Here is an 11291-nt window from a genome sequence, read left to right on the forward strand (position 1 = left end):
CAATATAACAGGTGACTTAGAAGCAATGGTGATGAACCAAAAACGACAAGGGCCAAGGAGACATCAACACGATTAGTTGGGAACGACATAATTAGTTACACGAATTCACCATGGCTGTCGACTCATATGAGCGGCACACAAAGATGCATGGTTTAGATAATAGTATAGGTTTAGGTGTGTTTTTCGGGGATTCCTTGAAACAGAGGGAACTGAACGGAGCAACCGATAAGCATAAACGCGTTATCAACCGCCGAAGTGAAGTACGACATCCGCCATTCCTTGATGGCGAAGCCATTTCCCTTTTCGCCTAGGACAAGACTATTGTAATTCTACATGTGTGGGTCGTGTAAAATTAGGAATTTGTATGCGTAATCGATTTGGAGGACCCAGTATGAACCTGAATGGATGTGGAACATGATTGCATCATTCATACATACAAAGAATGAGGTCCCGGAAGCTTAGGTGCCGGCACCCAAATTGGAGCGTGAATGGGTAGTCGACGGTGATGTTTCCGTAGAATGATCGCCATGTGGTGATTTGAACGGAAGCGAGACTAAGTGGAAGTACAAGGTTGAGAGTGGTTAATAGGAGTTCTGTCATGACTGTGAATGTTATATAGCTCGTCAAGGAAAGGATGTGGACTTGCTTTAAGCTGCAATAATTTAGAGGTGTCGGGACGCAAAGCAGCTAAGTTAACACAACTAACTGAGTTAATAAAAAGAAAGGTAAAACTGCATCCAACCACAACACGAAAGCAATTGTAGCAGCCGCACCAAAAACACCATGATGTTATTCATAATAGCGGATTATGAATAACATCATGGTGTTATTTTTCTAAAAAATTAAACTTGAGCATTAGATGCCCAATAAAAAGCTGCAACAATACTATTGTTCCTTCCCTTTATGCTTTTAGAAAGGTCAAAAAGAAAACTCTCTACTATTTGTTTTCTTCTATATGTATAGTATGAGTCTACAAGCCCGGTGAATTTTTTCAAATGGTTCCTTCATTGTTGTTTTGGCCCAATAGGTTTATCTATGTGGGGTGAGTTTTTTTTATGACAATGTTGTCGTCTTGTTGATCATGGAGAACATTATAAAATCCTTTATAGACTTTCCAATTACATCTGCAGATCTTTCGCAGAACATTAGTTTGTCTAGATCTCATGGTAAGAAGACATACTAACAAAAGGGAGTCAAAGCACCACGACTTATTAAAACGTCTGCGTATCAGGCCACGCAAACAAAAACCGATACGCACGCAAACAAAAACCTTAACCTAACCTGCTACAAAACTGCAATTAACCACAACAATGCATCTAAACTTTTTTACTTTTTCCCCTTTTCGAGGCTTTAATTAAAGACCTCCGGTATCCGGAGTCTGAACTACAAAGAAGAGGAAGAGGGTGTCCTGAATAATGATGATGCATTCACCGACATCAATTGATACTTAACAAAATGGTTCATGGAATGCAAGGAACTACACCACCCACCAACGTAGCTAATAACATGACACCCTAAAAGAAACCCCAACAAAAGATGACGTCACGAAGCAACTCCGACATCAGTGTGATTAGTGTCGTGACCTACATGAGCTGCAGTGCCGTTGTTGTAAGGGTTCCCACCGCCCCTGCCGCTGCTTCTTCCCCTATTGTCATAGTAGTTTCTGGGATAATAGTTTCCAAGCTGATCATAAAACTGGTGTCGACCATTCTGGTAGCCTCCACCTCCCCTGCCACCACGACCTCCACGGCCGTTGGAATAACCTCTGCGGCCACCAACACGACCACCTCTTTGATTTTGATAGTTCCTTCGGGGATTGTACTGCTGCTCCTTAGGTTCTAGTTCTCTTTGACTTTGCTCCAGTTCTTCTTCTGGTCTGTCTTCTTGAAAAGCAACCTCTTTAAGACTCTCTGTCTCTTGCTCATCCTGTGAAACGGAACCCTTATAAACTCAAACAAACATTTAAAAACTACTCCAGGACAAAGGCTTATCTTAATGTCAAATGGAACTACCTTCTGAAATTCCTCTGCTGGACTAGTTTGATCATCACCCACTTCATGACCATGGAAATTTGCAGGGTCTTCATCCTAAGAAAATGATAAGAAATATGAAAACACATTAATGCAAGAACACATTTGAAAATTTTAAACCTTACAAGCCTCCTCCTTCCATAATATTCTCATTATAGGGAATGTACATAATTTATGGCATCTACAGACAAAATGATATAGAAAAAGCAAACTGAAGGTTACGGGTAAATAAAAATGCCCAATCCAAGCAGATAGGCATTTACTTTACATTTTACAAGGACAAACTGTCATCCAGTAATCCAATCACCAGAATATGTGTGGTGTGTGTCCAAAGGAAACTAGTGAAATTGCATACTCCAAGTAATCTCTAAAACTCAACAAGAAGTGACCAAAATATCATGACAACAAAGTTGAAATGTCACTAGCAATGTGAAATTACTTAAATGATGAATGGAATTAATGAACACAGATTGTGAAGTCACGGGATAAGCAATGAGGGCACGCCAGAAAAAAGCCCAACTTCCTAGAAGCAAAGGACGATAGGCAATTTACCGCCTTTAAAGAAGACAGAGGTATAATGATAATAGTTCCTGGCAAGGATATTTTAGTTCCCTCAAGTTCAAAGTTTGTTTAATATCATCATGCCTCTGTCTTCTTTAAAAGCGGTAAAGCTTTTAGGAAGTTGCCTTTTCCCTGTCCCCACCCCTTTCCATTTCTTTAAGAACAAGCCATTATTGGTGATTCACGAACACTTTATCTTCTTCTTTATTTTCTCCCTTCCCCAATGCAAAATCAGATGTCAAGTTCTATGGAATTGATATTTGTGCCAACTCCAAAAGAAGCTTAAAGCCCTCAAACTAAACACACATAATTTCCGCAAGACCAACAGCAGCTAACGACAATATATTTTTTCAAAGGATTTTTTTTTGAAAGGAGCTAACAACAATATATAAAAACAAACACCACAAGTCTAAGAGTATTAGCCATTAAAAAAATCATAAAATTGTATTTCTCATGAAAATTTTCAGAACCAAAAAATGGTCCAAACAAAGAGAGAAGACTAGGAAGACTTGACAACACTTATCATTTTGGGCTAAAAGGTAACCTCCAGGCCTTCCTCACCAAAGGCTAAATATAGAAAAATGAGAGAATTTTTTATTGAAAGAGGCACCAAGGGGGGGTGCAACTGTTACAAGATAAAAAAATTACAACAAAACAGCTTATAGCCAATTGTTATTGACACCAGGTCTTAGGCTAGAGAACCAAAATTTCAAGGTGCTAGAACAATACTCTATGAAAGTATCAAAAGCAACTTCTCTTTCAAACGTGTCAAAAGTAATCAGGTTCCGATAATAGAAAAAAAAAATTAAAATTGCAAATGCAAATGTATGATGTAACAATTTCTTCCAAATAAAAGATAATCTCAACAAAAGGTCCCAAAGTTAAAAGCGTCAATGAATTTTGAATAAGATCACAAGCAATCAAAGTCAGACACCAGAAACAGACAAAAAGTATAAAATGATCTGAATATCAAAATACGATAAGATGAGCTCTGACATAAAAGTGGATCACTTCACCTACAGCAATATGACACTCCAAGTCCCACAAAATTTCTAAAATTGGCAGCCAAAACTGTTACACTTGAGAACTAACTCGTGGAATAAATATCATTAAGAACGAGATCCGCATTCACTTGAGCAGCTATATAATTAATAAATTTAAGGGTATTCGTAAGAATGCTAAAAGGTCAGAGCAACAATTCAAGCTTCAAGTTTGTCTTGGAGTAAAACAAACATTATCTCCTTTTGGGCTTGTGGGGTTTCGTCAAAATGCCTTCATCAATGGCTAGCAAATAATGGATGCCTCTTTTATTTCCAATAAGGCTCTGAGGTTGTAATTTGGAAATCATGTAGAAGGCATTCAACCATGTCAATCGAAGCCTTGTACTCTTACCTCTAACAAAGAATGGGCTCTGGTGGGAAATGTTGTACTTGGATAACGAAATATCACAACTCCTTTCTGGTAATCTATCTGTGTATAAAAGTAGTACATGTTGCTCGAGACACGACAAACCACTTTTCACCTTCTTGTTAAACTTCATTATGGAAGTTCTCAGTAGAATGATACTAAAAGTGGTTCAACAAAGTCGAAAAGCATGGTTTCACTTTCACAATTGAGAGAGATGAGGAGCCTGGAAATTACCCACTTGCTTTAAGTGGATTGTACCATTATTTTCTATGAAGCAGAAATACAACAAATCCTTCACCTCTGATGCATCCGTCACTTGGAAGAAGTCACAGGGGCTCAAAATTAATCTAAGCGAGCTCATACAAACAGGTCAAGGGGTTGATACAAACTTCATGCAAAATCAGCCACTTCCTAGGCTGCAAAATCAGCCACTTTCCAATTGCTTATTTGGGCCATCCTCTCATTGCTAATTTATGAAAGAAACACTTTGGGTTCCTATTATCATGGAAAGATAAGAAAGGAAGCTAGCTGGTTGGAGAAAGAATCTTCTTTCAAAAGGAGGAATACTGAACCATAACAACGAGCACCCTCTCCAATCTCCTAGTTTACTACATCTCCATGTTCACTATTCTGGCTTCAGTACGAAAGAGACTACAAGAAATCAAGGGGTTCCTTCAGTGTTGATGCCCAGATGAAAAAAAAATTGTTCGGAGAATTGGGTTCTCAACGCTTCCTCTGTGGTTGGTAAAGGAAATACGTTCACTTTTTGGAGTGACGTGTGGCCTGGAACATCTTCACTCAAGGACACTTCCCAGATTTATACACTTCGGCAAGAAAAAGAAGAAAGCTTCAGTCTTTGATAATTTATACTACAATAATAACAAAACTTCAAGGAATGGTCACTTCATTAGAATATCAGACCGGGAGCTTGATCTATTAATTCCTATTTTGATACTATCTAAACTCTAAACGAATTAGCCTTCACAATGGTTGAAAGATCAAATGGAAATGGAAAGGAGGCAGATTTCAAGTGTAGTTTTTTTAACTCCACTCTTATATATTCTATAGGTGGTGGTAAGAACGATTACCCGGGAAGCAAATTCGAAAATGCAAGGGTGCAACAAAATTTGCCATTTTGAACCAGCTTTAGGAAGAATCATAAGGTAGACAATTTTCAAAAGCATGGAATCACTTTAGATAATAGATGCTCAGTGCCAAGCCAGCCTTAAAAAAGTGAGGCACCTCATTCTATAGCAAATGGGCCATAGATCATTGCAAAATAGCTCTTAACATTACCGGGATGAATTGGGCAATGGCTAATTTAGTGGAAGAGAAACGGGCCTTGAGTTTGTCCAAAGGAAAAGCTAAAGGGCAAAAACTCATCAGGTTTGTTCCATTCCAGCAACTCTTTTGGACATTATAAAACACAGATGGACTAATAACATTTTGCTGCTGGTCTGGTGATGGTTATGATGTTAATGCAAACATGCTTGTTCACGTACTTGATTTAATGTTCGGTATTTGACACTGTGCTAGGAAGGCACCCCTATCTCCTCTTTTGACTCTAAATGCTTAAGCACAGTAAAATTGGACTTGATCACCTCAGACAAACATTCCATTGCCACACCAATACAGAAATAATTAATGGCACAACAAGCAACTCAATAATAAAAAATAAGAAAAGTGGCACCGATCATCAGCGTCATAATTCTGGTCACATGATAAAACATAGCATAGTTATACCTTTTGTTGACTTTGAGCAATCGATCCTTCCACCTGGAATGGCGCAGAGATGGGTGCAGCCGACCCATGAACAGGAGCATGGAAAGATGCATAATTCTCAGCAGCAGCAGCTACTTCAACTGGCGCTTTAATCTCAGGTGTAGTAGTGAAGTAATCTGAGGCCATTATCTTCCTCAATTTTTCCCTCAACCCTGAATCTATCAGACCAAACAAAAGTATTGTCAAACAATAAGAACATAAATCCACAACTATAGGGAAAAAACCAAATTTGTATAAAAATTAATTACAAGTGTTGTTAGCAATGGGCTCAATCGGGCTGTGGGAATTTGCTAGCCAAAGCTTGGCGTGCTGGATGCACCGCTGCAAGGCATTCTTGTGGGAGAGACCCGAGTCCACCGGCCGAGAAATCATCAAGCTACCAACCATGGAAATCAAGTCCAAATCCCTCTCCCCAAGCAGATCCGTGGCGTCATCTGTAACATAGTCATAAGTCAAGCAACACCCTCTCTCGTGCGTTCTAGTCAACATCGTCGACGTGAAATCACTCTGCGACTTCACATCAAACAAAGACCCAAAGTAGAGAAGATGGAGTAGATCCTCCACCACAGCATCATCGTCATGACTCTTCTCTCGCTCCTGATTTTCAGACCTATCCCGATTCTCAACAACGATAGCATCATCATTGGAGGCGGCATGGTGGTGGCTGTGACGGTTGACGGCAAGGCTGATTTCCTCCTGGACAGCCGCGGCGAGCGGGCACCGAAGCTTCTCGAGTTCGTCGATGAGGGCGGAAACAGCGGTCTTGGAGCGGAGGACTTCCTGCTGTTCGGAGTTGAGGAACTTGCCTTGGGCGACGGACTCTTCCATCTGGATGATGCGGTTGTATTTCTTGCGGAGGGCGCGAAGGCGCTTGTTGACGAAGCTGAGAACGGGTCCGTCAATGTTGTCAGAGGCTGCAGTGGGTGAAGCCATAGGCTCAGAGCTAGGGATTGATAATCGATCGGAGAATCACCACCTGTAGTCGGTGGCTGTAGCGGTAGCGGTAGCTGAGGTGAGGATTTGCAAGTGGGATACGAAGCGGCTGGGAGGGTCTGCTTTGAAAGAAAAAGAATGAAAGAGCGAGACTAGATGCTTAAAAGACTGGAACTATGGACTCTTATGATATGATGATTGGGTCGATGGACATACGGTTTCGGGTTTGTACTTCGTATGTTTGGATAGGTTCTTCGTTCTTCAAATACTGGTAGGATTGTCTCTCTGACCGTAAAGCCTTCTTTCGAAGCTTCTAGACCCACAAAATGGTTAAGAATGGTTAAATATAATTGAGACCCACAAAATGGAATGGTTCAATATAATTTTTCTACACGTCATTTCATTTTTATCCTTAAATTATTTTTTCTCCTAATTTCGCCCCTCAATTATGGGATTAAATTAGAATAAATAACAAAAGGAAAACATAATAAAAAGAGACCTCACTTTAAGTACATAATTGCCTCTGTTTTTATTTTGATTTCTAGGCTTTATGTCTTAATGTGATTTAAGGGACAAAATAATTACTTTCTACATAGTTGAGGGAAGAAAAATGTTACTCTTACATAGTTTAGGGACATAATATTGAAATTGTCAAAGTTTATCACATAATTTTTTTTCGATATGCCACGTAGGATTTTTCCAACCACTTCTTCAGTTAAATGATGAAATAAATACTTTATTACTCCATCCGTCCCAATTTGTCTGTTATCATTTGAAAATTCAACTTCTTAGAAAGACATAATTTAATGCAGTTTAACTACACAAAAATAAATATGTTATTCAAAATTTACCCTTATTTATGACGCTACTTTTTCCTTAAAACAAGGGTAATTAAAATAACAAGATTAATTTTGGAATGCAAGAACAAAATTGTTAATTAATGGAAAAAATGATATTAGTTTTGAGACACCCAAAATAGAAAGATGGACAATCAAAATAGGACGGAGGAAGTATAGTTGAAGGACGAAATTGGGAGTAAAAATAGTTTAAGGACGAAAATGAAACCAAGTGTATAATTGAGGGACAAAAAATTATATTGAGCGAGTTAAGAATTGTCAATGTGTTTGTACCAAAAGTAACCTCTAGTCACCAAAAGACACGTGACAACGTGGCTAAAACAATGATGCTTTATACTAACTAGTTGTCCATTTTCTAGGGATTTTGATCCTAACTTGTCCGAAATTCAAAATGAGAAATTTTGTTCAAGGAAGCTAAAATATAGGGATTTTATTGTTGGAGCTATTTTATTCTAATTAAAAATAATTTGTTAACTAATGGTCGAGATTTTAGTTGGATAAGCTCAGAAAGGTTCAAAAGATCATGAAATTTAAAGCCCACATACTCCTAACTTATCTCAAACACACTTTCAACAATTGCACGTTGATTAGCAACCAAAATTGACTTCCTCTTGTACTTTGAGAGTCAAGTCACCTTCCCATGTTCATCAACGTTGAGAGTGAATAATGACGACCATTAGCCTATTCCCTTCAGCAACACGCATGAAGCCTACATTCTAGAAGAGTGGGACGAGTTATATGTTCTTAGTGCTCCAACAGCCTCGATAAAAAAATAACCATGATCTAGATCCATCACCATGATCCACACAACTTGAAAATGTTGTGGTTATATGGGATTCTGGGCCAATAACCCATGCGGCAAGTAAGCATGTAGTTTTTCATGATTTTACAACATTATGTCACATCTAGATCATGCCCATAAAATAGAATATGATGGCCACCATCAAGCACTAAGAGGACAATAAGATGAGATTGGAGTTATTTATTCTAGGGGCTTGTGAGGAATCTGGGTGAACCATTGACACTTGTCGCATCGCCTTACATAGGCGATTCAATTGGTTCACACAGTTGGCCAATAGTATCTTGCTGAAAGAGCTTGATGCGCCAAACTTCTTCTGCCTCAATGATTGCCACACTCACCCTCCTGTAGCTTTGCGAGGACGTACTAGACTAGCTCAGGAGTAACAAATTGCAATAATGGTTCTGAGTAGGACCACTGTTATAGTTGTCTTTCGTGGACAGTGTATTTTGCTGCCTTGGCGTGCAGTCATCGCGCCTCGTTGTTGTATATTGGAAGGACACCGTCTTGAATGTAGTTGACCATGTGTTTTATCCAACTTCATTGCTGGCTTCTGTGGGCAGCACATCGATAGTGTTGAAGCTGGTTTTTCGTTATCTTTCCAACAGAAGGTCATTTGAGGTAAATCATTGGAATTGGCTCAAAAGTATATGTCTTTATTGACGATTCGAGACTTTCCAGTGCATCTTTGTATGAGTTCTCAACCCTTGGTATTGTACGATAGAGAATTTTGAGAACGAAACTTGCAAATCTTTTACCAAGGTGAGATAATATAATATTTTGGGTCTCAAACAAGATAAGAACCTTAAACTGATTCACTACCAACTGTGAATCCGATCGGACCGCCAAATGCTTGATTGTTATCCCTTTAGCTAAATTTAAGCTAGCGATGAGAGCTTCATTGTTTGTCGTCCAAAAGCTGCATATGATGGACTACTGGATGATGCTTCCTTCTGGAGAGATCAATACCACTCCAAGGTTGCTATCTTTTGAGTTGCTAGGGACGTCTATGGAGTGAGTCCAAGGTGCAAAGACTTGATTGTTTATATACAATAACGTTTTTCAACTCCGTCAATTGTTGCAGGGGTGAAGTTAGAGAAGAAATCTACTAGCATTTGGGATTTGATGGCATTGAGAGGTTGGTAAGAGATGTCATGTTCGCTGAGCTCGATTGCCCATTTAGTAAGACGACTAGAGAGCTCAGGTTTGTGCCGTATAGTTTATTGGAAAGGTGGCGATAACTGTTATGGAGTGACTTTGGAAATACGACCGCAATTTTTGAGCAACTATTATTATAGCGAGGGGCCAACTTCTCCTACTGATTGTAATGTGTTTCAGCAATAAGAGAGATCTTGCTCGTGTAATATGGGAGATGCTATTTTCCTTTCTTTTCTCTTAGCAATTATGCGCTTACGATAGTTTCAGAGACCACCAAATAAACAAATAGTGTATCATGTTCCTTAGGTTTAAAAAGGAAAGGGGTGAAGTCAGGTAAAATTTCAGTTGTTGTAGGGCATCTTCACACTCAAGAGTCCACTTGAATTCGGTTGTCTTCCCCAAAGTGTTGAAGAAAATGTGACAGTTGTTGGATGATCATATGATAAATCGATTGAGATCTGCCACTCATCTCGCAAGTCGCTGGATGTCTTTAATACAGGTCAGCGAAGGGATATCGGTATTTGGTCTCAATTGTCTTCTATCCCTCGCTAGTCACCATATAGCCTAAGAATTTAGTAGAGGCCAAGCCAAATGAACATTTGGTGGGATTCAACTTCATGTTGTACTTGATCAATAAGTTAAACCCATGTTGTAGATGTTGCGCGGCGATCAGAGATGTAATGAGCATGTCGTCAATGTATACTTCCATCGTGTCCCCCAGTAGCTCGGTGAACATTTTGTTAACCCGTTTCTCATAGGTGGCTCCTGTATTTTTTTAAACTGAAAGGTATTACCTTGTAATAGAAAATGCCTTGTTCGGTAACAAAGACTGTCTTCTCATCATCGTCTAGATGCATGAAGATCTAGTTGTACTTAGAGAACGTGTCAGAAATCTAACGAGCTCATATCTTGCTATTGCATCGACCATCATGTTAATGTGTAGGAAAGGAAAAAAATCTTTCAAGACAGCTTTGTTGAGGTTCGTAAAGTCTATACATATGTGCCATTTGCCATTCTTCTTTTTAGTACAACAACGTTTGCTAGCCAGTCTGGATAATTAACTTCCCAGATGAACCCATTGTCAAGCAATTTATGAACTTCTGTGTTCATGACCTAATGAAGTTTTGAGTCAAACTTCTTTCTTTTCTACCTGACTGGTAAGTAGCTAGGATTTACTTGTAGTATGTGCATGAAAACTTCGAGGTCAACACTAGTCATATCGGCATTGCTTAGCCAAGAATTCCACCAATCGCTCCCGCAAATGAGGAGCAAAGTGTTCTCCGATTTGAACCTTGTGATCTAGAAAATCTAGATGAATTTGGACTTCATTCAATGTCTCCATCTCGGGCTCATGTGGTTCGATGTTAAGCGTCGATTACTGTAATTTCCATACGCCAAAGCTTTCTTTCTCATGGCGTTCTTGTAGCAATCACGGGAAGTAAGATGTTCTCCTTTGATTTTCTTGATTCCTCATTTAGTGGAGAACCAGAGAACTTGATGATATGTAGAGGGAATAGCTTTGAACTCATGGATCCATAGTCGTCCAAAGATCACGTTGTACACTGAAAGACAGTCGATAACAAGAAACTTCGTATGGAGGTTGATTCCCCTAGCATAAACTGGTAGGGCTATTTCACCAATAGTACATTTGGTTCGCTAGTGAAGTCTAGGAGAATAGTTGGCTGTCTGATAATTTGCGTCTTACCGATCCCTGTACCTCCATGGCATTCAAGAACAATATGTTAGCAGAGCTCCCATTATGCA

At 39.3% G+C, this 11291-nt stretch overlaps 1 protein-coding gene across 1 annotated transcript; it reads right to left on the minus strand.

Annotated features, from left to right (window-relative positions):
• Positions 1-1297: 1297 nt before the first annotated feature.
• LOC120000157 lies at positions 1298-6959 on the minus strand. Its single transcript, XM_038848064.1, has 4 exons — positions 6029-6959; positions 5742-5938; positions 2013-2087; positions 1298-1926 (listed from the first exon to the last, which is right to left on the minus strand). Exons 1-4 carry the CDS (start codon positions 6711-6713, stop codon positions 1543-1545), a joined length of 1341 nt encoding a protein of 446 aa, XP_038703992.1. The 5' UTR covers positions 6714-6959; the 3' UTR covers positions 1298-1542.
• Between the last annotated feature and the right edge of the window lie 4332 nt (positions 6960-11291).

This window comes from Tripterygium wilfordii, chromosome 6, assembly GCF_013401445.1.
Source record: "Tripterygium wilfordii isolate XIE 37 chromosome 6, ASM1340144v1, whole genome shotgun sequence".
NCBI lineage: Eukaryota > Viridiplantae > Streptophyta > Magnoliopsida > Celastrales > Celastraceae > Tripterygium > Tripterygium wilfordii.

Coding starts and splice junctions, on each gene's coding strand:
- LOC120000157 (XM_038848064.1), bottom strand. CDS start 6,713: ATGGCTTCACCCACTGCAGCCTCTGACAACATTGACGGACCCGTTCTC. Junction 5,939..6,028: donor GCCCATTGCTAACAACACTT/GTAATTAATTTT, acceptor TTGGTCTGATAG/ATTCAGGGTTGAGGGAAAAA. Junction 1,927..2,012: donor CAGCAGAGGAATTTCAGAAG/GTAGTTCCATTT, acceptor TCCGTTTCACAG/GATGAGCAAGAGACAGAGAG.